Source organism: Tupaia chinensis, unplaced genomic scaffold, assembly GCF_000334495.1.
Source record: "Tupaia chinensis unplaced genomic scaffold, TupChi_1.0 Scaffold000252_1, whole genome shotgun sequence".
In the NCBI taxonomy this organism is placed as follows: Eukaryota; Metazoa; Chordata; class Mammalia; order Scandentia; family Tupaiidae; genus Tupaia; species Tupaia belangeri.
Genome location: NW_006159732.1, coordinates 7174276 through 7201214, shown reverse-complemented (window position 1 = coordinate 7201214; position 26939 = coordinate 7174276). Strand labels below are relative to the sequence as shown.

At 42.6% G+C, this 26939-nt stretch overlaps 1 protein-coding gene across 1 annotated transcript in view; it reads right to left on the bottom strand.

Moving 5' to 3' along the window:
* The window catches only part of TFAP2D (transcription factor AP-2 delta), an 84372-nt gene that overhangs the window by 55743 nt on the left and 1690 nt on the right, over window positions 1–26939 (bottom strand). The window contains exons 2-5 of the mRNA XM_006149107.1: window positions 25492–25989; window positions 21962–22022; window positions 11070–11235; window positions 10762–10880 (exon numbers count right to left, since the gene is read on the bottom strand). Coding sequence (XP_006149169.1) covers window positions 10762–10880; window positions 11070–11235; window positions 21962–22022; window positions 25492–25989 — 844 coding nt within the window. The remainder of the gene's footprint in view (window positions 1–10761; window positions 10881–11069; window positions 11236–21961; window positions 22023–25491; window positions 25990–26939) is intronic.

Here is a 26939-nt window from a genome sequence, read left to right as displayed (position 1 = left end):
ATTGCCAGAAGGTATGTGCACTCACCAGAGAGACAGAAAAAGCACCCCTTCATAGAACATGGTCATTCCTCAAGTTCCCCGTCTCAAAATCCTAGCCATGCACAAACTATACCTGGAATGTTTTTCAAGCAGGGCCAGGACTTCATTCAGTCACATGGGATCTGGCTTTCTATTCAAAATGCTTTACTGCTATGCTATGCAGCCAGACTGAACATTTGCTTTTCTTTACATACTACAGTTACTGAGAAGACTCTGCCTGGCTAGAGACTACATTTTCTAGCACACTCCAAGCCCATGCTGCAATTGGGTGCGACCCTATGATTAGTCCTTATGAAATGTGAAGAGCAATAACTGGGTCACTGACCAGCACGGGTAGGAAGAGATGGACTTCCACCATCGTGGCTTTCCTCATCTGTGAGCTAAGTGAATAGGACTCATAGGACCTAGAAGAGGACACTGCTACAGTGAAAAGAACTCTGGCTTCTTGGTCCATCCCTACCTGAGACTGTGACAAGAAAGAGCCTCCTGAAGAGGAACACTCACACCAAACTGTGATGAATAAAAAATAAGCATTTATTATGCTAAGTCACAGAAAATTTGAGAATTATGTGTTGTAACAGGCAGCTTTACCCTAATCACTATAGATATTGTGGTCTTTACTTATAAATTAGAAATGAAACTCGACCAATTTAAATAACAAGGCAAAACCAGGTAATTTAATGTCATTTTGAAGTGATAATTTCAATAATACCATTTTTTAAATTTAAGAAAAGATATTATTCTGAGAGGGAGAAAAAGAGTACTAAGCTAAGGGTTAATAGACATTGCAAGTGACACATGATGTAATACGTGAGGGCCATAAGAGCCAGCAGGTGGTGTGATGTTTAGGGTGCTGGACGCCCACATAGTAAACCAAGGTTCAAGTCCCAGATTTGGAGGCATGCCTTCTTACTTTCCCCACTCTGTATGTCTCTCTCTGATGACTATAGCTAGTTAAAAAAGTAATATGATTCTGGGTAAGTATCACTATTAAACAGCACTGTTGTTCAGGGGGAAAGGGACTAGAAAACAAGTACTAATTTTTATTAATGCCTCTATGCCACTTCAGTGCTAAGTGTTCAGTATTTATGAAAGCAGTGAATTGTACAAAGGGCATACCAGGACTTATGTTGTGGTAGAGATGGGTACTATACCATCAAAAACATTTTGTTTTATTGCCAGAAGGTATGTGCACTCACCAGAGAGACAGAAAAAGCACCCCTTCATAGAACATGGTCATTCCTCAAGTTCCCCGTCTCAAAATCCTAGCCATGCACAAACTATACCTGGAATGTTTTTCAAGCAGGGCCAGGACTTCATTCAGTCACATGGGATCTGGCTTTCTATTCAAAATGCTTTACTGCTATGCTATGCAGCCAGACTGAACATTTGCTTTTCTTTACATACTACAGTTACTGAGAAGACTCTGCCTGGCTAGAGACTACATTTTCTAGCACACTCCAAGCCCATGCTGCAATTGGGTGCGACCCTATGATTAGTCCTTATGAAATGTGAAGAGCAATAACTGGGTCACTGACCAGCACGGGTAGGAAGAGATGGACTTCCACCATCGTGGCTTTCCTCATCTGTGAGCTAAGTGAATAGGACTCATAGGACCTAGAAGAGGACACTGCTACAGTGAAAAGAACTCTGGCTTCTTGGTCCATCCCTACCTGAGACTGTGACAAGAAAGAGCCTCCTGAAGAGGAACACTCACACCAAACTGTGATGAATAAAAAATAAGCATTTATTATGCTAAGTCACAGAAAATTTGAGAATTATGTGTTGTAACAGGCAGCTTTACCCTAATCACTATAGATATTGTGGTCTTTACTTATAAATTAGAAATGAAACTCGACCAATTTAAATAACAAGGCAAAACCAGGTAATTTAATGTCATTTTGAAGTGATAATTTCAATAATACCATTTTTTAAATTTAAGAAAAGATATTATTCTGAGAGGGAGAAAAAGAGTACTAAGCTAAGGGTTAATAGACATTGCAAGTGACACATGATGTAATACGTGAGGGCCATAAGAGCCAGCAGGTGGTGTGATGTTTAGGGTGCTGGACGCCCACATAGTAAACCAAGGTTCAAGTCCCAGATTTGGAGGCATGCCTTCTTACTTTCCCCACTCTGTATGTCTCTCTCTGATGACTATAGCTAGTTAAAAAAGTAATAATAATAAATAAAATAAAATATTCTTAAAAATAAAAAAAGAAGTGCAGGTCATGACCTGAGGTTTATATCTTTTGAAGCTAAAGAAGACAGCAACAGTGACAAGGGGTATAAACTAACAGAGAGTGAATGAGTATCAGACACAATATTTGGAAACAGTTCTCTTTCTTTAACTGATGTATATTTAAACTCTCTGTTGTCCCAAAGTTTTCTAAAAAGACACATGCACATAGAATTTCATCTACTGTCACAACAATCTACAAACCAAAGTATCTGTATTTTAGGGACTTAAAAAAACTATACTTTCAGAACTCTGAATGTTGCCTGAGAATGTTACATGCAAATGTACAGGCATTTTGCAAATACACCAAAAGTGTCTCAAGAAAGCACTCCACTCAGGCAAACAGAACTTGCTTCTCTGATACGGTAATGCTCTGCAGTGAGGACAAGGTGATGGCAGGAGGGTCTCGCTCACTGAGGACCAGCTCTGCAAAGTCTGTTCCAGCAGGCAACATGGGGCAAGGAGCTGCACAAGGTGCCAACTCATGAACAATAAACCGATAGCAAGGCTGGTAGAACTAGAAACAGTAATATTGGCCACATTCTGTGAGTGTTTTCTCAAGACAGAATTGCTTCTACTCTCAGAGAGTCTGGTCTTATCCCAATGTCTCCTCCGGAAGATCAAGCATTGGGTTAAATCATATAATAACTCAGTCACCATGATCTCCAAAGACTAAGATGTCTCTGATCTTATAAGTACTAGAGTGGACAAAGAACAAATCAGAGTGATACAATCAACAGGAGCAAGGTAAAGATCAGGCTTAAGTGAGGTACAAGGAACTGTATCTAATCATTAGCTATATATTTAAACTTCCTTAGATGAAAGGAAGTGTGATATGGATCAAAAGGGAGTAAGATCTTGTAGTGCGTTTATAGCACTCTGGATTCAAATATTTCTCTTTCTCTCTTCTCTAGTTTTATTTATTTTATAAGAAAGAGAAAGAGAGCTGTGGGGAGGCACCTTCACACGATCTCATCAGGCTGGTATCCTCTTCCTTCAACTTTTCAGTCAGTTAAGGTCCTGGGTGCATGCACAGTGTGTTGCATAAATATATCTATTAAATATTTTGGAGCCAGCAGGTGGCATGGTGGTTGGGGCACTGGACTCCCACATGGCCGACCATGGTTTGAGTCTTGGACCTGGTGGCTTGCCTTCTAACTTTTCCTTTCTTTCTCTGTCTCTCTCTGTTCAAATTTTAAAAATAATAATAGCATATAAAGTTAAATAAAGAAACAATTAGGTTTTTGAAAAATAAAATAAATAAATATATTTATTTTATGTGAACCAAAAAAGCCCTTACTCTAATATTGGGTTGTTGGAAACGTCATGATTCATTTTTGCACTAAAAAAAAAAAACAGAAAAGTACGTCATGACTTTCCCAACAACCCAGCATTTGCCTTACTAAAATGTTCACTTTTCAAACGCTTTTACTAGGCATAACACATTTGTAACAGAGTGCTATAAACCTTTGAAATATATTAACAATTTGCATGAAATAGCCCTGCCTTATAAATTCCCAATGTAATCTCTAAAAACAAAGAATCTAATGTGATGATCTGAGAATAATGCTGGCATGAAGCTATTAGGAGTGTGACTCCATTTTAAAGAAATACAAGTGTCAGCTCTGTGGCCTGGTGATTAAGGCAGCCGGATCCCACGTGGCCTACTGTGTGGGTTAAGTCTCAGACCCAGCAGCTTGAGAAACACAGTGGGTGTGTGTTCATGCATGCCTAGAATACTGAAAGGAGGGAGAGATGGAGGAGAGGGGATTTTGGTGTGACCTTCCCCCACGAGGAGTGCTTTATCCTCTCCCTTTAACTCTGTCTTTAGCTAGAGAGTGCATGTGCCCTCAAGCAAAAAGGAAAAAGAAAAGAAAAGAATACAGGGGATAAAATGAGTTTTAAAGTAATTAAAACCAAAATGATCAAAAATCCAAGGCAAGCTCAGAAACCTCAGAATACCTTGATCAAATCTGTTACGGAGACCAGCAGGTGGCATGGTGGTTAAGGTACTGGACACTCCCACATGGTCGACCATGGTTCAAGTCTCAGACCTGGCGACTTGCTTTCTCACTTTCCCTCTTTCTTTCTGTTTCTCTCTCGTCAAACTAAAAATAAATGAATGAGTAAATAACATTAAATAAATATTTTTTTTAAAAATCTGTTAGGTAAGTAATATGGGTCTTTTAAAAGTTCATTTATTTGTTTCTTCTGAAAGAGAGAGAGAAACAGACAGAGAGACAGGTGCCCCAAGAGGGGTCCTGTCCCAGTCATCTCAGATCACAGGTAGGTATGTGCATACCTGGCATTTACATAGTGGCCTCAGGATAAGAACTAAGGACCACACCCATGTGGAGTCAACATTCAAAGCTTTGTACTGCCACTGTGACACTGTGGGCCACATTTGAAAAACAAATGGTATCTGTTCAATTGAATCTCCATCATAGGGTGCCTCACTATTTATTGAGTGAACCTTTACAAAGCCCTGTCAGGGAACTCATATACTACTTCTTTTTTATTTTTTAAAAATTTTTATTTATTATTATTACTATTCAATTTGACCAGAGCGAGAGACAAAGAGAGAGAGAATGCAAACCACCAGGTCTGGGACTCAAACCACCATTGACCACATGGGAATCCAGTGCCTTAACCACTATGCCACCTTACTTGCATCTAACTTACAGCCCCCACTTACATTCTACTTCTTTATTGATAATCCTACAAAAATACTAACAATAATAAGAGTGTATTCAAATCTTCCCTTCAAAGAGGCAGATGGTACTGTAGTTATAGACGTCTGAGCCTCGTGAGATTAGTCCGTGAGTAGTAAAATCAATGGTTTATTTTCTTTCTTATGCTTAAGTGTAGGAGAGAGTGTGACTGAACTTCAGTAATGTACAGGGCCATTAGGATTTTTGAGAAACTACTCATGGCTAGACTAACCACTAAGAGTATAAAGCAATAATTTTTAAAAAAATTTTTGCCAGAGGGCATATGTGCTCACCAGAGAGAGACACAGAGAGAAAGAGAGAGAGAAAGGGAATTTGCTATTTTCTTTCACAAAAGACTAAAGGTGGTACCAGCAGGTGGCAAGGTGGTTAAGGCACTAGACTCCCATATGGCCAACCATGATTTGAGTCCCTGACCTGGTGGCTTGCCTTCTCGCTCACGCTCTCTCACTGTCTCTCTCTCTCTGGTGAGTGCATGTGCCTTATGGTAAATTAATAATAATAATAATAAATAAAAATTTTAAAAGAGAGTATAGGTATATAAGAAAAGCGACAGACCATTTAGATGACTAGCAATCTAGTTTTAGAATTTCTTGGAAAAAAATCTAGAATGAGGCTGGCTTTTGCAAAAGGATTCAATTGATGGGGAATATATTACCAAAAGACATGGTCAATTCAAGAGCCTATGAATACCAAGTGGTAAATATGGTACAGCTTCTGCAGCCTAGAACTGCACAACAGAACACACTTTGGATCCATGTAGGCTCAAAAGAATCAGATTCCAAAATAAAAGCTTGAATGATTTCACTCTCCCAGGAGGCTGATAAGTCACGATTGGATCACTATTATCCTATAAATATCCAACCGGATCTGAAGAATGCCAAGGGCCATGAGCCTAGTGCAGAGAACTGCATCTCGCTGGCCAGAAAGGAGCCATCAGCTGCATCATCATGCAACTGAAATGCAGGGATAAAGTTGACAGGAGAGTCCTTGACAGTGAGGCTGCTCTTGGCAGCCTTATTATGATAAGGTGATTTCTATGTGGATGGGGTCTCTTGTCCATGTCCTACAATATAGCAAATGAGGAGAGCCTAATATTCAGTAGTTTATTAAACTGAGTTATGACTCATGACTCAACAGTGAAGTCCTGAAATAAATTTAGTGGATTTACCATGAGCATTTAAAAAAATATGAAATAGGCTAAAACTATCAAAGAACGTGGCACATAGTCATGAAACCTTAAATAGTGTGCACATGTGGGTCAGAGGGTGGTACAGCAGTAACACAACTAGACCTACATGGGAAATATCCTAAGTTCACGGCCGGGGCTTCTTGCTACACACCAGATATGCATGTGTGCTCATGATTCAAGGCTGGCTGAGGCTGGGGGGGGATCATGGCATGAAAACCCCATTAGGGGTGTCTATTTCTCTAGCTCTCTTTCTCTCTGACTCTCTTTCTCATGGAAAAATATAACATGAAAGTAATTGTGTGTGAGAGAGTAGATTTGGATTTGAGGCTTATAGTGTGCAGAGAGCTAAAACGCGAGGCAAAACATCCCTTCGTCCCTAAATTTATTCCGTAGTTCCACAAAGTGCCTAAATTCAGCAGTGAAACATTTCATGTTCTACATCATGAAGATGTGGGGGATTTCAAACCACTACATTAAGGTAAGATGCACCTAAGAAGAATAAAATCCGAAGTTTCATTAGCCAAGGCTGACGGTTCTCTGCCAGCAGAGCTCAAATGAATAGAACATGCTAGGCACCTTTATAATAGGAGAGGTATGTTGAAAGACTAGATGGTGGGGGGAACTAGCAGTTAGTGTAATGGCTATGTCGCTGGACTCCCACGTAGTCGACCGCAGTTCGCGTCCTGGACCCGGTGGCTTAAAACTCAGGCTGGGCGCGTGTGCGTGCGTGCCCAAGATCCCGAGAGGAGAATGGAGGAGAAGGGATTGCGGCGTGACCATCCCGCCTGGGGGGTGATTTCTCGCTTTCTGTCTGTATGTCTCTCTCTGTCTGTATGGCGAGGGCACGTGCCCTATAGCGAAAAGACCTCTCAAAAAAGAAAAAAAAAAAAAGAGTAGATGGTGAGTCAACAGGTGGCAAGGTGATGAAGGTGCTGGACTCCCACATGGCTGATGACAGTTTGAGTCCTAGACCTGGCAGCTTGCTTTCTCACGTTCTATCTCTCTCTCTCTCTCATGCTCCTGTGTCTCTCTCTGGTTAGTATAAATTTAAAAAAAAAAAAAAAGAGTAGACGGCAAGACCCCATAAATCACCTGTAGATTTCACATATTTGATGCGTACCTTTCAGTCAGCACAGATGGATGGTTCCCACACAGGATCTCTCAATGCTCTTGGCTACCACCAAAGTCAACAAGGAGGATCACAAGCATACTCCTACGGCTATTTGTGCTGACCAGTACTTTCACAAACACCACTGAGAAAGGATTTTCTTAAGGTCATTAAGTTTTACATTACAGATTTTATGTCAATTCACTGGTTACAAATTTCATGAAAATTCATGGTTAGTCCATCCTGGATGGCAAAAAGGGCCTCAAGGAATGTTTAGGTCAATAATACTTAAACATTATTGTACACCAGAATTGCCTAGAGAGTTTCAAAAAAAAATTACAGATGCCTATGCCATACCCAGATATTGTTTGAATAGGTTTGGGAATGGGGTCCAGACACTTCTTCTTTAGTTTCCCTCCCCCTGCCCCCCGTAGGGCATGTGTGCTCACCAGAGAGACAGAGAGAAAAGGAAAATAAGAAATCTCTCCCTGGAGAGATGTCACCACAATCTCTTCTCCTGCATTCTCCTCTCAGAATTTTGGGCATATGTGCACATATGTCTAGCATGTTTTTCAAGTCACTGAGTCCAGGAGTCGAAACCATGAATTTAGCCACCTGATGGCCCTGCCCAGGCTCTTTTTAATAAGCCTTTTTAAAAAGTGGGATTGGAGGACAAGCAGATAGTGTAATGGTTACATCGCTGGACTCCACATAGTTGACCATGGTTCGAGTCCTGGATCCAGTGGATCAAGTCTCAGGCTGGGCATGTGTGCGTGCATGCCCAAAATCCTGAGAAGAGAACGGAGGAGAAGGGAGGGACTGTGGCATGGCATTCCCCCAGGGGGTGATTTCTTGCTTTCCATCTCTCTGTCTCTCCAGTGAGCACGTGCGCCCTATAGCAAAAATTTCTCTGAAAAAAAAAAAAAAAAAAAAAGCGGAAGTAGGTTCCACTTTTAGTAGGAAGTAGGAAGTATCTTATGGACATAGACACGAGTCTGTCCATAAGATACTTGAATTCTATAATGTCCTGAACAAGTGTTTTGTTCTATTCTTAAACAACTATAGTTTTTTTTTTTAATTATTTACTTTTTGGGACCAGCAGTTAGTGTAATGGCTATGTCACTGAACTCCCATGTAGCCGACCATGGTTCGAGTCCCGGACCCAGTGACTTAAACTCACACCGGACGCATGTGCGTGTGCGCCCAAGATCCTGAGAGGAGAATGGAGGAGAGGAGAAGGGATTATGGTGTGGCTATCCCCCGGGGGGTGATTTATCACTTTCTATCTCTCTGTTTCTCTCTGTCTCTCTGGCGAGTGTACGCGCCTTATAGCAAAATCCTCTCCAAAAAAAAGTAATTACTATTTACTTTTATTTATTCATTCTTTTTTAAAAAAATTGATCAGAGAGTGACAGAGACAGAAACAGAGAGAGAGGGGAAGTGAGAAAGCAAGCCACCAGGTCCAAGACTTGAACCGTGGTTGGCCATGTGGAAGTGTCCAGCACCTTAACCACCATGCCACCTGCTGGGCCCAACAACTATAATTTTAACAATAGTTTCACTTAAAATGGGCAGACATCTGGCTCCCTTTAGTATGAACTCATTAGTCATTTTGTCTACAGTGCCTTATTCTAGTCCCCCAGCCCTTATGTATAATGATAGGTCCATCTTTCTATCCTATATTAGTCCTTGGTATCAACACCCAGACAAATGGCACAAGACACGAAACAGAGTCACAGTAACACTTATGAACTGCCAGTTGCCAGTAATATTATTGTTGTGGCTGCTCTTATTATTACCACTGCTAGAGAACACAGCAATAACCATTGTTGATAACTAAATCACCAAAGCCGTTAGCCAAGACAAATGTCAGGAACACTCTACTTCTCAATATTGTAGAGTAAATGCTATATATTGATGATCTGGAAGAAGGCAACATGGCTGTTATTGTGCTTTAGTCACTTACCACTTTCTATGAGCCAGATAAGTAACCCATGCAAGGAAAGTGTCACAGGTGTGTTCAGGTGGGGCTTGACAAAAAGACTACTGCTTTTCATATTTTAAACAAAAGCACTAGAGATTATGGAAGAATTTTTTTTAACACTCAAAACCTCCTTCACAAAGTTAAAAAAAAAAGGTTTCAATAATAATGTTTCTTAAAGGAAAATAGAAGAGGGCTAGCCAGTGGCATGGTAGATAGGTGGCTGGATCCCACAGGGCCAACTTTGTGGTTCGAGTCCTAGACCTGACAGCTTGCATAACAGGCTGAATGCATGTGTATGTGTGCTCAAAATCCCAAAAGGAGTGAGAAGTGAAGGGGAAGGGATTGTGGAGTGGCCATTCCGCACGGCAGGGTGCTTTCTCTCTCTTTCTCTCTCTCTCTCCCTCTCTCTCTCTCTCCTGATAAGCACATATGCTCTCTGGGAACTTTTATTAAAAATAATAAAATTTATACAAAAAAGAAGAAGGTAGAATGAGGATGTATAAAATTTAGTTTTTACAGAAGAAGCAAGGGGAAAAAGTAAGTTGAAAAAATAATTACTTCTGGGAATATATTTCCACCTATCTCTATGCATTGAGCTGCCGGAAAAGTCATGATATGTTTTTTCTATTCTTCTATGCAAAACTATGCCATGACTTTTCCTATGACCCAGTATCACTCGTTAAGCTTAACCTCTCTCTAACCCTCTCTCTAACCCCAGCATATCCAACCCTAAAGCCATGGAACTGTACTGTGCTTTAAGGGATGTCTACTAGGATTAATACAAGGCCCTTTCAGAATTGATCTTATTCCCAGACTCCTGTGAATTCTTCATAAAGAATTCCTTATCTTGTAGATCATGGTGTGGTGACGTGTAATGAACTAAGGCAGATTTACCTTAACTCTAAAATAAATAATAATAAAACAACAATAGGCCAACCATGGTGGTACAGCAGTAACACAACATGTCACAATGCTGGTGCCATATGGGAAGGTCACAGTTCAAATCCCGAGGTCTCCCTGTACATACCAGGTGCCCACATATATGCCTGTGATCCTGGCAGATTGAGGTCAAGGGTGAATCATGACATGAAGACCCTGTTGGGGGGTGCTTGTCTCTCTCTCTCTTTCTCTCTCTCTCTCACTCCCTCTCTCAGAGGAAACAAACTTCAAAAACATGACAGTAGCACAGACAAATTTTGGTTATTTAGAGAATACTTAAAGACATACTTAAATTTTCCATTGTCTTCTTCCCTATTACTGCCAAGGTTGGTAAATTAAATGATATTTTGTGAATTACCTGCCTTAAGTCTAACTTACTCATCATTGTTGAGATTAATTAGAAATTTACCAATAGCTTATTAACTGTCTTATTGATAGTACAGACAACAATCAAACACATAATCTAACAAACCTGAGTTTCAAAAAATTGCCAACCTTCCATCATTATTTTGCAGAACAAAATAGTCATACCTTCGACTAAAGAAGTGAGGAGGGTTACGTTGGCTGCTTTCCGTCTTCCGGCTGGCAAGTTTAAGCCAAGCCTGTCCAGTTTCTCTCTCAAGCAACGACCCCCATTCTTAGATTTTGCTCTGCCCAAAACAAACAAATAAACAAAAATAAAGTCTAGGTTTTGAAAATTCACATTCTGAAAAATATTATGACAATATTTGACTACATGGGGAGAACGAATTGGATAGGAGACGTAAGAGCTGAGGGTTGAAGGTGTGGGGGCAGTACAATTACCAGATGCACGATACCAGAAACCCACTTAGTCTTACCTTCTCAAAATGCCTCCTAAGAGCGAAGCATTGAGGCACTCAGGTGGTGAGAGGCGCCTCTTTACCTCAGCAATCGTCACCTTATATTTGGAAGTAGAACTGAGAAGGGATAAACGGCCAGGGACAGAGCAAAACAAGTCTGTGGGGTTGACGACACAAGTGCCACCTTAGAAGGAAAAAGCATGTGACATGTTAGTGACAGTGAGAGATGATAAGCTGCATGACAGGCAATTAAAATCAAGAGGTCACAGAGGATTTTGGAATATGCATTAATAACTGTGCTTTTACATCCTTCCGATGAACTTAGAGGGTTACTCTAAAGACGTTTCTTCAAAAATTACTCAGGGCTAGCCCCTGTGGTGCAGCAAGTGGTAACGCAAGTACTCTGTGAAGCTGGAAACCACTTGGCCCTCCATGGGATCAGATTCCCAGGCTGCTGGTCACACATTCCAGGCATGTGCAGATGCCTGGGATCCTGAGAAGCTGAGGGCTGGGGAAAGGGGATGGTGGTGTGACAAGACCCTGTTGAGGACACTTCTTTCTCTCTCTCTGTGTGCATGCCTGTATTCTCTATCATTAAAAAAAAAAAAAAATGCTACTCAGAGTTTGTGTCTTTCCAATATCACATAGAAAGTGTTTTTGTAGATACATTTTTAATGTTAGAGAAAATTGGCAACCTGTGGAGTAGAGGCTGATTCACCAGTGTTAATTGTGACATTCTCCACACCAAGAAACACTTCAATTAATTACAAAACTGTATTTCCACAGTTAACCCCATAAAAGGAGTTTTTATCGACTATTGTGTGTTATCTATCCACACACAATGCGTAGAACCTTTTTAACCCATGACTTTTTCTCTTCCCAAATGTTTGAGAACAGCCATCTCATTTTCCTGGTCTCTCTCTCAGCTGTAAACACCACAGTCACCCAGTCCTCAGGCATCACTAAAAACTGTTTTCCATTGTTAGAACCATTGTTAGAATTTTCCATTTCATACAGGTGATGATAGGTCCAATCCTTTTATTGTGCCACTCTTCAGTGCCAACACTGAAGCTAATATAGCACAAGACCTAGAATGAAGTAACACTAATTAAATATTAACTGCCATTTCTGTGATTGTTTTGTTATCATCATTATTATTATTGGGGAACAAAGCAAAGATAGCTATTAATAGCAAAACAACCAAAGCAATTTTGCCATGCTGGGTTTCTGACACAGAAATTTTCTTTTTCTTCCTCTTTTTTTATTTTTTAATTTTTTTTTAGAGAGAGTTTTTTGTTATAAGGCACGTGCCTTTGCTGGAGAGACAGAGAGAGACAAAGAGACAGAAAGTGAGAAATTACCCCCACCCCCAGGAGGGATGGCCATGCCACAATCCCTTCTCCTCCATCCTCCTCTGAGTATCTTGAGTATACACACACACATGCCCAGCACGAGTTTCAAACCACCGTGTGTCCAGGACTTGAACTGCAGTCAACTATCTGGGAGTCCAAGAACGTAATCATTACACCATCTGCTGGTCCCTAAAACAGAAACTTTCTGTTTCTGAGGTTCAGAAAGTCCTTTGAGTTTCAATATCCTCTGGAAACACCTGAATAAATTCCCTGACCTTAGGCAGCTACCATTGACTGAAGTAGACTTGAGGGCCCAGGGATGATCGTTGCTGAGGAGAGTTTCCTGCTGTCCAGTTCCTCCCCCAGTGCAAAAATCCTGCACCAGTGTCCACCCTGCTAGCATGATGACTATATGGTCCTGCCAGTCAAGGCTGCCTTCTCATGCACTGAGTAATCTGAGGGCAGAGATTTTAAAGTTGAGCAGAAAATTGAAAGTTGGTTTTTCTGAATATGCATTTGATTTCTTCAGTTAGAGGCACTCTTAAGACCAACCTGCAGAAAAGGGCCAAGTTCTATGAGGAGAAAGAAAAAAACATAAGGTAGAGAAAGAAAATGGGCAAAAGAGTTTTGTCCAAAATTTCTTTACTCAAAGTGTGATCTTCAACAGCAACACTGGCATCTCCTAGGAGCTTATTAAAAGTGCAAAATCTCAGGTCTGACCCCCCAGACTTTCTGAGTCAGAATTAACATCTTAATAGTACCCCCAGGTGAGCTGTGTGCTCATTAAAGTTTGAGAAAAACTGGACTAGGACTCACCACCTGCCTCTCAGGTAGTTTCTATCCTCCTTTACCTAAACAGCACAGAGATAACACTGAAGGTCTCAGGCATTTGGATTGCATTGTTTAACTAAGGAAACTGAGAGGACAATTTTTTTTTCTTTAATTTAATATATTTTAATTGCAAACTTATGGGAACAGTACAAAAGACAGAAAACATTAAAGACATGTACTTGCATGTAGAACAATTCAGTTAGAAAAGTGTAGTGAATGGATGGAATCTACCATATGATAAAATGATAAAAATGCTACAAACAGGGGCCAGTAAATGGCATAGCAGTTATGTCACTGGACTCATGCCAGGAGCGTTGTGCATCTGTACCCAAGATCCTGAGAGCAGGATGGAAGAGATGTGTGGCCATCCCCCTGGTGGGCGGGGGGGAGGGGGGGGAGTGATGTCCTGCTGTCTCTCTACCTCTCTATCTCTCTCTGTTTCTCTGGTGAGTGTGCATGTCCTATAGCAAAAAAAAAAAAAAAAAAAATCTAAGATAAAAAGAGCTACAAACACCGTTTAGTTGCCTTCAATAAGAAATTATCTGAGAGGACATTTAAAAATAGGAAGATATCCAGGATCTGGTGGGAGACAACAGACTAAATATGCCCTGCTTTTCAAATGTTTCTACTGCTATAATTTCTGGAATTCCTTCTGGCCTTACGTCATCCAAGATTCCCCAGAAAGTGTGGGAGAACAATGTCATTCTCTGCAAGCAGTTTGAGGCCATCGATCACCTTGAATGCCTCTGAACTCCCCATTAGGAAATAAACAAAAGAGTACAGAGGGTAGTGAGACTGTCTGGCCAGCCAACTTTCTCCAGGCTGGAGGTTGAGTCCTGTGTAACTGCCAGAAAGACAGAGAGAGACAAAGACAGAAGCAAGAAATCACCCCCCAGGGGAGTTGGCCACACCGCAATCCCTTCTCCTCCATTCTCCTCTTGGGATCTTGGGCATGCATGTACACGTGCCTGGCGTGAGTTTAAGCCACCAGGTCTGGGACTTGAACCGCGGTCAACTACATGGGAGTCCAGTGACATAGCCATTACGTCAACTGCTGGTCCCGCCAGAGAGTTTTAAACCAAAACATAAAACAAAAAATGTTTACCCAGATTTCTGAACTTGATCTTTCCATTTCACTTTTATTAATGCTTTCACTTTGTACCTACAGGTACAAAAAATCATCTTAAAAATAAACTCCTAAGTGATTCCTAAGAATTTAAGATGAATAGTAAAGCAAAGTAAATATCAATAAACCTGCATTTTAGAGTCACACTGTGAGACTCATGACCCTGATTTCTTAAGGATCTAGATGAGTCTGAGCCAAAACTATTAAACACACACACAAATCAGCATCTATATCCAAAATTCACATATCCTTCTCCCCAAAATGGGTCTTTATCAACAGTCACTATACATCATACATGAATTTATATTCTTACTTAAACTGTCTCTCTTGCTCACTAGCCAGTATACAATTGAAGACACAAGGAATCTCACTCAATCAATCTCAAGTTTATTGTGAGGAAGGGGCTAGGGGTTAGCTGAGTATATGTATACATTACTTTTCTGGCAGCTTAGGGAACAGAAGTGCACAATTTCAACTTTCCTATCTTTAATGCTCGTCAGTGGGTTGGAAACCTAATTTAGAGAGATGCAGAAGATGATCATTCTTGTGGAAAAAGGAGTTAAATCAGGTTCTCCCCTATTGGAAAACTGTCCCGTTTTGGCAAAGCTAGCCCCATGTGCTGAAAACCACCTGCTCCCAGGGAAGCTATTGAGTCTGCTACCCAGCCATGTGCCTACTGTATCCTTGAGTCCTGAGTCTTTCTCTCCTACATCCAGGTTGAGCTTTTGGCTTATGCTCAGCTAGGCATTTATTAGGTAAGTTACAGAGACTGCATATTAAGGGTATGCTTTATGCACACACAAATTGCCTGAAGGATTTATTTTGTATTCAGGATTAGCCATCAACTCTAGAGTCTTTTATTTTTTATGTCACAGCATCTTTAAAGGGAATTTCTGTTGCTTTGATACTTGGCATTGCTGCAGCCTTGGGGAACTCTCTTGTCCTGGCTAAAGATTTGGCAACTTGTGGAGTTTACAGCAACATGGGGAACCTGATATCTTTCTTCTTAGTGACTTTTCTTTCTTTTTTAGGAAGGAAGAAAAAATAATGTCAATACAATCACGGTTTTGCATTTGAAATGAAGGCAATGAGGTGGTGGGACTTATTTAAGGGCACCCAGACTACAGATGACAATGAGGAGGTCTCAAAGAAGGAAAGTCATAAAACAGTGGACCACACCAGTCTATTTACAGTAAGTCCTCCCAGGAATTAAAAGCTGAAATTCAACATGGTGCCCATGTTGCATGCCAGCTCTTATTGAAATAGTGTGATACACATTTCTGATGCAGTACTCCATTTCTAAATTTGAAAATTGGAAGTAGGGCTTCCTATTTCCAGAGATACTGTAAACTCTGATGGGTAGCTATGGTAATTGTATAGGAAATCAGGGACCTTCTACTCAAAGTAACCTGTCTAGGGCATAGCTTTTGCAAAGTGAATAACTTTGCTACAGGTACAAGAATCTGCTAGCCAAAGCCTTACAGTGAGTGTAACAAAACGAGGGACAAAGGTGCAATTTGTTAGATCCCGCCCAGCCTTGAAGATGCACCAGTTGGGAATGCACTATTCTTGTCATAGCTGGAGACTACTGGCCCTGTGTTTATGGACTGGGATCATGTGGAGTGATGGAAGGAGGACTGAGCTACAAGTAGCGCTAGCCAATGAGCGATCCCTGTGACCTTGGCCAGGAACTGTTCATCAGTCTGTCCATTTGAAGAAAGGGAATATTCACCCCTGACCTACTTATCTCCCTAAGCTGTGAGGAAGTGTCACGAGAAATGGAGGAGCGCGTGCTCAGAAACCCAAGTAAAGGCCACCCAACACCGCCGTTGTGTTGAGCAGCTACCAACACAGGGCTCGAGCTGTGAAGCTGGACAGACTCCCACTCACCCTTTGCTTTACGTCTGGAAATGGAGAGCCAAGGGCCAAAGCCTGGGTGCGCTTTCCTCTTCTCATGCCAGGCAATTAGGGCAAAGGAAACAGCCGCTAAAGTCTCCTAGGAGCTACCCTTCCCGGGCTTCCCGTAAGGCTGCCCCTGAGCCACACGCCTCTGTCTGCCTCCTCTAAATACACACCTAGCAGTGACAAGAGGCCTCGTGCGCTCCAGGTGCGATCAACAGTTCCTGGCTGGCTTCCGGGCTTAGGGCCCGTGCGCTCAGCCTCTCCAAGCAGCAGCACCGCCCCACTCGTTGCCGCGTCGGTGTTGACATAATTAGACCAAATCTTGAGAGCAAAATAAATGTTCTGTTCGCCTTACAGCCAAACAGATGTTTACAATTCAAATGAAAGAAATACAAACGGCAGGGATTTTTTTTCTCCCCTTCTTCATCTCCAGTGATCGCTTGTTTTTTCTGACACATTAAAAATGTGTAAGCGATTACAAGAGTTTCCTGTCCCTGTTTGTTCTGCGGTTACAACTCTTCGAGGTGCGCTGGTGAGCTGGGTGGGGCAGGATCATTTTCCCCTGCTTCCTCTCTAGCCTCTCTCCCTTCCCAATCCTCCACCCCCTCCCCGGCTATCCCCTCCCCCACGGCAGTAGATATTAATGGTAATCAAACGGCTAAGGGCTGGGGGCTTAATTGCAATCGAGTAGGCCTTTGATGATGTGTCAGCAGCGAATTGTGCTTTTTGGGAGAAGCATAAACCATTACAGGTATAACTGGATTACCAGGGCTGAAGGCGCTCCTCCCGGTGCAGATTCCAGATAGAACAAAAGAACGGGAAGACTGCACTGGGAGGCAGGCTGGGGTAAAGCGGCGGGGGGATGCGTCACCTTGTGTGAGCTGGCTTGTTTCCCCTCCCCGGTGCAGAGAGCGAGTCCGCTTCTGTTCCAAACAGTGAAGAAACTGAACTAGACGCAGGACGCTATGGGAAAGCAGCTACCCTCACTTCTCCAAAAAATATTTCCAACACTTGCCTCTAGCTCCTGTGAGACACGAGTTTTAGGCTTCATATGAAGGAGATTTAATATCAAACCTGCAACATCTGCATTTGGGAACTAAAGAGGCAAACAAAGTTCCAGGTGTATCTCTGGCTCTGTTTCACCCCTACAGGATAAGACACAGAAACGAATTTGGGCGAGTTTGAGTAGAGTGAGATTCCGGCAGCGCCTGACAAAGGATGAAAAACAGGGTTTCCCGTCCTCCTGCGAAGCCCTCCCGTAATCTCACTCCTTCGAGGAGTCGCTGAAGGAGCCCATGGCACTGTCTAAGCGGAATTCCAAAACGCTGGGCCCTAGCTAAAACGGAAGCCACGGAGGAAGGCGCATCCTCCTGCCTGGCAAACTGCGAGCCGCTATGAGCATAGCGAAAGGGAAACGCGGTCAGGTCCATCCGCCCTGTTACTGGCAGACTGGGCGATTAAAGCTAAAGCTCCGTCTCAAGAAGGCATTTTAAAAAAATTAAATCAGATCTGACAATGTTTGTACCGCAGTGTAAATGCCTACGCCTTGGCGTGCCAGTCACCTCTAAGCGATCTGACAAACTCCAGCTCTCGTAAAACGTGCAGAGTTCAGATCATATTAATTCCCCCAAAATGTTTTGATTCAAAGTAGTTTGTATTTTGTGTAGCCACGGGCAATCGGGAAAGCGGTCCTGCCTGCCCGTGGCCGGTCCGCTCCCTCTCCGCGTGGCCCAGAGGCTACGGTGGTATTTAAGCTTCTGAAATTAGCCTGGGGCTGCAAGGCAGAATGATCACAAAGCGAAACAAGGGCGCTTCCCCTTTTCACTTTTTTTTAATCCCCCCCCTTTTTTTTTTTAGTTTGCCATCCCGATTTCACAAAAGAGATCAGGGCCAAAATGTCACTTTCCACCCACATATGGAAAGGCTAGATATTCTCGTTTTATCTCCATCCTACTCTGGAGGCCCCCTACCCATTTGAACCCCTACTCTACGATTCCAATCTGGATCCATTCATTATTAGCTTCATCATCATCGTCGTCGTCATCATCAACACTGTTCACATATTATTAAATACTCAGAGCGAGAAATGAAAGGGACAGGCGTCTGACAAAGGGGAGGGGGCCATGAGGGAGCCTCAGAAGATTCACCGGGAAAAGAAGAGTGGGTTTTCCTTTCTTTCTTTCTTTCTTTCCTTTTTTTTTTTTTTAAAATTTAAAAAAACATCGTCGTCGTCATCATCAACACTGTTCACATATTATTAAATACTCAGAGCGAGAAATGAAAGGGACAGGCGTCTGACAAAGGGGAGGGGGCCATGAGGGAGCCTCAGAAGATTCACCGGGAAAAGAAGAGTGGGTTTTCCTTTCTTTCTTTCTTTCTTTCCTTTTTTTTTTTTTAATGATTAAAAACACAGACGACTCCTGTAAATAGAAGTCTCATTTCTTCAAGAGATGCCTTTTGAAACCCAGTATCTGAATATTCAACGAAGGCAAAGCTCCACTCTGTACGTACAACATTAATATGATCTCTGCAGAATTTGCTACTCAGAAATATTAACATATCAAAGCCAATGCCTGAGGCGAAAGAAGCTATCGATACTCGAGCACAGGGTAAAGTAAAGATTATTGGTTCTGATAGTTGGAGTGGCGGAGCTGCGGGCAAAATCGCGCACACCATTAACCGAGAGTGAGCGCGCGGGGAGCTGCACTCCGAGGCGGTGGCAAATATTTTATCTAGGTGGTAATTACCTCAGCACAGCCCCCTCTTCCACACAGTCTTTGGCTATCAGGCCTTCATTACAGGCAAAAGCAAAGTAATTACCACTTAACAAAGTGAATCCGGAAAATCCTATTTTGGTCTTTACAAGTAGAAGTGGCTAGATTTAAAGAATAATGGGGACCCCTCGATTCCTCCACATCACTGCAAATCTGGACAGCCTCTCTTTAATGAATGCATGTAGGGTACACTGGCATGGATCTTTCTTCAAGAAGAACAGTTAGGGCTCTTTGGAGGTGAAATCTATTTTTTTTTTCTTCCTACAGTAAATTCTGGGAATCATCAGAAATGTGAATTTATCCAGGAACTGAGCGGAAGAGAGACAATTCAGAAAAGTTGTGCTTTCAAGAAATTGTGTTTCATGTGGTGGGTCATCTGTGAAGACTAGAGTGGAAAAGAAATAGACATTCTCATTTAAAGTGTCCAAAAACATTGGGTTATATGAGAGATGGTAGTATGACAGCACCCGAGTTAATGTTCTAATTTTTGATGAACACAGGTAGCTGGGCAACGGGTATTAGGAATTAGAAGTCTTGTGCAGTATTATGACAATATATATAGAGAGAGATTTCTTAGCATTTCTTCAAAAAGGGGGAGTCCTGAGATGAGAGGTGGAGCGAGTTCTAGCAGAATATACACCCACCCGCCTTTAGTAAGGCTTCTTTGCTGTCTATTTGTAAATTGTCACATGGATCGTTGCAGAGGTAAACAGATATACACCCTCCTCTCTGGGATGCAACCAGGTTAATTGGCCTTTCTTTAAACACATGGAAATAAAATAAACTCAACAGTTAAACTCTGAATTCCTTCAAAGTGGAGGAATTAGGGTTTAGTCAAACAATGCAGATGTAAACTCCAATTTGCATCTCCTTTTCTCTTTAAAACTACCTGATTCCTACAACATCAATATTTGGGTTAAAACAGATTCAGTGACCAATTTTAGGTGAAACGAATAGGTATGGAATTCTACAAGAACAATGAAAACACCAACGAAGGAAGGAACGTTTCTATGCCTCTAAAAACATAATTCCACAGTTTGCACTTGAAGATACTTAAGAGTCCAGGCCTTCTTGGGAGAATGGTGAGGAATAAAGAAGTGTCCCTTAAGCCTCTCCTCGGAATTTACCTGATTCCACAGTCGCCTCCTCTCCCGCTCCCACCCTCGGCCCAATAATAACCACTCTCTGTTAACTATTATACAATCGGATGTAATTTCCAAGCTTTTGAAAAGATGAGCTTGGAGCAAGCGCGGAAATGAATGCAGAAACCGCAGTAGCGCGAGCGGTGCTCTGGGAGGAGCGGGCTCCAGTCGCTAATTAGTGGCGCTGTCCTTCAGCACCACGGACATCTCAGTGCGCCTGAAGTGCTCGGCCTCACCTTCAGTTTTACCAACCCCAACAAAGCCAGATAAGCACGTCTCACCTGGCGCCCTTTACACTGTGCCTTTTTTCTTTTTTCTTTTTAACTCCCCCTGAAACAATATGTTTATTTCATTGGCGTTTTCACCAGTCTTCGTCCTATTTTATGTCGTCTCAATATCGCTTTGTGCTGTCCTGGATGGCAGGTAACTACTGCTCATTTAAAGATTTGTGAAGCAATATCAATAGTTTCTAAAATGATTTTTAAATCTCCATAGGATGAAATATCAGAGTTGAATACCTATTTAGAATTTATTAAATACTCCAAGTATCCACTACAACAGCGAAGATCCAAAAAGATAGCACCCTTTAGTTTTTTTCTCCCATAATTTAAATCAAGTTTCACATTGGACTTTAGGTTGCAAAATCTGCATTTTAAATATGAAATAGAGAATTTTCTGCTTCATACCAGTTTCTTTCTCTTTCCAGAAAAGCAAATTTTTCAAGAAGCTTTAAAATGGATGGAGAGACCGAAGGACTTTTATTTGCTACCATCATAAGTAACTCTGGTTTTAGTTGTTTAGTTACTAAAGACAACTGTGGCCCTGGAGCAGGAATTAGTGTTGGTGAATAGGCCATATCTTATTAATTCGTATGAAGTTGGAATAACAGCTGGTCCCTCTTGCCTTGTGTGCTCCTCGGGTTACTCAGCTTGCTAGGAAAATAAACTTCAGAGGCTCTGGGTACAGTTAAGTGGGAAAGCCAGCAAAATCTGCACTGCCTTGAGGCCCTGAGAATGTCATAGTTCAAAACCTTTTGTCAAAATGGAACATCTGATACACAGCCCCCTTTAGTGCCTGAGCTGAAAGCAACAGCTCTCTCCTCTCTTCTTGCATTCCCCCCACTTTCCAATTCCATGGGTAACTCTGGATTCAGATGTTTTCCTCAACAGATGGGAACAAGAAAGCTTTATCCGGTACAGTTAACACCACCTCCTCCTCCCACCCTCCTTTAAAGAAAGAAATGTCCTGGACACTTACAAAATAAGGGCAGTTACAATATTGGTGTTTCATTAGCCTCCACTAAAGCCTCAATGATCTAGCCTTTCACAAAATCCCTCAAAGCCTCAAGCTAACACCATCACCTCCAATGCCCAGGCTGTGGCTGGCACATTTAGGGCTAAAAGAGACCAGAAATTCTGCTCGAGGATGTGGTATTGGTGTTGAAGGAAGAGGGTGTGAGAATTCTTTTCCTTTCTTTTTTTCTTCTTATTTTAAATTTTTTTTTACTATTATTTTTTGCCTGTACTTTGATTCTGTCACTTCTTTGAGAAGCAGCAAATATCTCCTGTCACAGGACTTTTGGGTACCACCTGCATTAAAGCCTCAAAGGAAAAAAGGATGCTTCTAAATTTAGGTGTGCCTGTAAGGGACTAGAATACTGAGTAAGAGTGATTGTTTTCTTAATCACCAGACAAGGAATCTGATGTTTAAAAGAACCACCAGATCTTCAAAGCAAAGTAAATGATAAGAGAATGCTGTTTAAGGTTAACATAGTGTTACTTACCTCTTCTTATTACTCCACCTTGGCCATTGAGAACAAGCCCACACTGAGCTTCCACCGAGCCCTTAACAAAATAAAAAGAGATGATAATATTACTGAAATAAATATTGATAGGTATGGTCACGTGGGCAAAGTCTTTTAGACTGGCCATTCCTGAACCCCCATCTCAGTAGGCGTTTAAAAGCAACCACTGGACTGGAGCAAGCTTGCAAACAAATACAAGTTTAAGAAAAAATAGTGAGAAAAACCACAATCTAAAAGTTGTATAAATCTTAAGGTATGCATTTTACATCACCATACAATATTACACTTCAAAGTGCCAGAGAGCCTTTCATCTTGGCATAAGAGAATGAGAAGCCCTTTGAGTCCCCATCAAGGCACACTGCACATAAATGGACAGTGCATACTCAGCATTTTCTTAGTGAAGCAGATTTTACCTAGAGTGTCAAATATGAGACTGTGGGTTTTTGGGGGCAGAGGAGCTACTTCGTATGCAGGAGTCAAGATATCTTACTGGAGTTCTGTCTTATCCCAAATGTAGGTACATCCTAAAATGCTACCCCAAATGGACCTGTTGTAGGAGATACCTGCAGGTTCACTCACTGAGGATCTTCAGGCTCCTAGTGGATGGAGGAATCATTTGAGCTGGAAAGGTGGAATGGGTTTGCTAATTTTGGATTAAGAAAAATAAAAATTTCTCTCTGTGTCTGTCTTTTTTATTTCTGAATCAAAATGTGTTAAAAGCTCATTTTCCTTTACAAACAAACGAGGTATTGGACATGAAAGAGGCCTTGAAGGGTGTTAACCTACCCAACAGCCCGTGAAGAGTTAAGTAAATGCGGAGAGAGTCGGTGCATAATAAAAACCCACTTTACAAAACAACCTTTACAGCCCTGGCTCCCTTTCGCCTCCCCATTTTCACCATATTGAGGCAGGCCTGTAAGACCCCCCTTTTCAACCTACTCACAAGCTCTTTCTTATTTTAAATGTTCTGCCTTAAAGTGATTATCAAATCAATATGAAAAAAAAAAACTTGGAGACTGAGCATAAATTAAAGCGGTGATGGGAAAAGGTGTGACAGTTTCCTTTGTTGGCCATAGCAAATCTTTTTAGGGGACTCAAAGATGGAACTGAAGCCACAAGACTGTTTGCATCTGTTAGGCAGACTTAGACCGCCCTCCAAACCATTGGACTTTCACTTAAAATTCTGTGCAGGGAAAAGTATATTTACATTTGTTGCATTTGAAATGAGGCATATGCTGATGAATGTTTTAAAAAGGAAGAAATAAAAGGAGAGAGACGGGTTTCTCCCACACGCTCCCTCCCCATTTCTCATTTCAAAAGTAGCTATGACTCTTTTTCATTCTGCCAACTAAAAAGAGGAAAGGCGGAAGAAAATAAATTTCCAGATTTACAAACTTGCTTTATAAAATTCATGTACGTGTCTTTGTGTGTGTGCATATAGTATGATATATACATATCTACATATATATGTATGTCTCTCTATCTCTCTCTAAAATACATCATACTCAATTTCCTTTAGTATCTTGGACTGTTTTCCTCAGTGTGAGTAAAATTTCTTCAGTATGAGTAATAAAGGGGAAAAGAGAAAGTAAGAATATAAAACAGAGATGGACTGATGGAAAGGTTTCAAAAATATTTGAAATATAGCAGGTAGAGAGCCTTGAAGCTTTTCAAGTGAGTGAGCCACTTTCTCTCCCACTCTCTGGCTCACTGTTAAGATGTTTATTTTCTTAGAAGAAACGAATTTTGGTCTGTTCACTTAACAAACTTTCCCTCCATAAGTAAAACATGTTGTTTGGTCGGATGACATTGCCTAAATGACCAGTTGAATGGCACTAAGTCGAAAATTGGATAAACTACGGTGTCTTTTTGCCTGGGATTCCCTCTTTGTCTGGTGCTTGCAAATGTTCTAATCCCCTCTTTTGAAAAATGCCCGGCTTTGTGCCTCGCACAGAAAAAAAATTTGTACAGATACAAAAAAATCAGCAGCAGGCGCGGCTATTAAAAGGAGTAAATAGGTTTTAGTTGAGCTAAGCATTGAATGGCAGATTTTTTTCCCCCTGAGACATAAGGGGATCCTTGTGAAAAATGTAAAAATGCCCTGAGCGTATAAAATTATTTTGTGAATATAAATGTAGAAAGTCAAGATTTATGGAGCCAAATCTTTCTTCTCATGCACCAATCTTGAGGATATGGCTCTTTGTTGGAATTGTAAGGGCTTTCACTTTAATTTTAAAATAATCCCTTGCTCAGAGATAAATGAGGGGAAAAGATTTTCTGTGCGCAACAAGGGGTCACTTACGTCTCCAACGTGTGCTCTCGAAATATCGCCCCATTCATTGTGGAGAGTGGAGAATGTGGCCAGCTTTGTGAAAAATGGAAAAGCAGATCCTCGCAGGTACAGATGCACTTTCGACTAAAGAAGCTACTAATTTGGGTCTTCTGGATTCCTTTTCTGGACATTTCTGGGCTTGTTTGAATTATGCCTGTCATAACTGTATTACATGATTTAAAATTCAATTGTTGACCAAAAGTGTGCGAAACCATGTTAAGAAAGTAGGAGCGATGGCTCTCTCCTTATCTGAATGCCTTCCTTCCTTTTCCTTCTTTCTTTCTCTTTTTTCTTTCTTCCTTCCCTCCCTTTTTCCTTCCTTCCTCTCTTCCTCCCTTCCTTCCTTTTATCTTTCATTTCTTCTTTCTCACTCTTTTCTCTTGCCTTTCCCCCCCCCTCATCTCAGTTTGTATAGCGTTGCATCTTCTGTAAAATGTAATGGCCTCAAGAGAAAAAAATAATTGAGCTGCGAACCATCCATCTGGGCTGCGGATTTGAGTGCACATCAGATAGTGCCAATGAGATCCAACCCTACAGCCCAGTGCAGAGCATTGCGCAGTTTCTTTCACAGGGTGATTTTTGAGGCATTCATTTGTCATTCTTTACTTGCCTCCGCAATGTAGTATAATTGGTGAAACTTTTGCTCAAGCTCGGAGTTCCAATGATCCCCTGAGAACAAACCCGCCTCATCCATAAACTCAATCTGGGACAACCGTCTGGGATGTGTGAGTAGACCGTGTAAAGTGCAGGGGCTGAGGTTGCGATTGGTCATCAACTTATCAGGTCTTAACTCTGAGTCCATTTGTCTGGACCCCCAGCCTCCTTGATCTCCTCCACCCCATCCCCTCAGGCTGAGAAGTGTGGATTCACTAAAGACTTCAGAGAAGACGCAGCGAAGGCTGGGGACTCCCACAGTTAGCAGAAAGCCGGTGCGTCCAGGTGAAAATGCCTGGATCCAATGAGAGGGACAGAATGGGCACACTCCTCCTCTAATTGTTTTGATAACTTTCCATAAGTGGTGTGTGTGTGTGTGTGTGTGTGTGTGTGTGTGTATGAGAGAGAGAGAGAGAGAGAGAGAGAGAGAGAGAGAGAGAGCTTACAGTCAGAGCATTAATGGAGAGGGAGGGGGAGGGCGAGGAGGGGAGGGCGCAGACAAATTTGCTGCATGCTTATTTACCTGCAAGTCGTCTGCTCCCGCGGCGGCCAGCCCCAGGCTGGGCCCTGGCAGGAGTCTTTGATCTGGGTGCATTCCATACTGAGAGCCATGGCTCATGAGGGACAGGTCGTGGCGGCGGTAGGCACCGAGGCAGCCCAGCTCCCGCCTCTGTTCGTCCAGGCAGGACGACTTGAGCGCCCGCGCATTGTGCAGGTTAATAAAGTCGGTGGGCTCCCCGTGGTGGATCTGCTGGTAGTACTGTTGCGAGTGGTGGAGCGAGTTCAGAGAGTAGGCGTCGGGGGTGACGGCCGGGTGGCTGTGCTGAAACTCGTAATGGAAAGACTGATGGTGGAGCGGGGTGTACTGGTGGTTAGTGGAGAAGTAGGGGGACGCAAACTCGGTGCCGGTGGTGGAGTAAGTTAAAGGAGAGGAGGAGGAATAGGCGACAGTGGAATTGGCTACGGACTCCAGACAGCCAAGCTGCATCAAACGGTAGCTGTTTGATCCGTCGTGACGTATCTGGAAGGAAGAGGGGGAAAAGGGAGAGCAGAAAAACTTGAGGTTTGTCATTTTGCAACCAAGGCGCCGCTCTCCCAGAGCCAGGAGCTTTCTCTGGCTCTCCAAGGAGAGCGAGCACGCAGGGCTTGGGCCGAGCGGCAGCCGGGGCTCAGCGCCTTTGCCAGAGAGCCTGAGCGAACAGGCGAACTGGGGGTGGGCGGCCTCGTCCTCACAGTCGAGAGAGAGGGAAAAAAATCCCCCACCCTATATAGGTGCGGGTGACACCACACACGCACACACGCGCGCGCACACACACACTCTCACACACACACTCACAGCCCCTGCCCAACTTGTGCAGGGAACTGGGCGTTGGAAGCTGGGTTTGCAACTGACTCCGGGGCCGCGGGGAGTACAAGCGGAGTCCACACGCGGAGCGCGCTGGCCCGCGCCTCGCCACTCCAAACAGATCCCAACATTGAGATTCCGCGCCGGTCCTGGCCGACCTGTTCCGCCCGAGCTGCTCAAAATCATTGTCCACATATTTTTAAAAAATCCAGTTTGTGCAAATCGTTCAACTTCATCACTCTGGGGGAGGGAATCCGACCCCCCTTTTCTGTTTCTTTTTCCTTGAATAAGCCCATTCCAAAAGGGGTGCGTTGTTCTCCACCCCCTTGTCCACCTACCGCCCCCCATCAGCCCCTTTTCTCTGCCGTTTGGAGAATCTTTTCCCGTCTCTGTCTCTTTCTCCTCACCCCCCTTCTTTATTATTAGGATTATGTTTTCCCCCTCATTACGGCAAATGTTTCCTAACGTGGCAGAGTTGCCCTTCCTGGCGACAGATGTCATAACGAACTTTCTCCCCTTTCCTTCCTTAACTTCCCCCGAAAGCCAGATTATAATTAAACGCAACGGTCCAATATAGATTAGAGACAGGGGAAGCTGCCACCGCCGCCGCCACCAGCGCCCCCGCC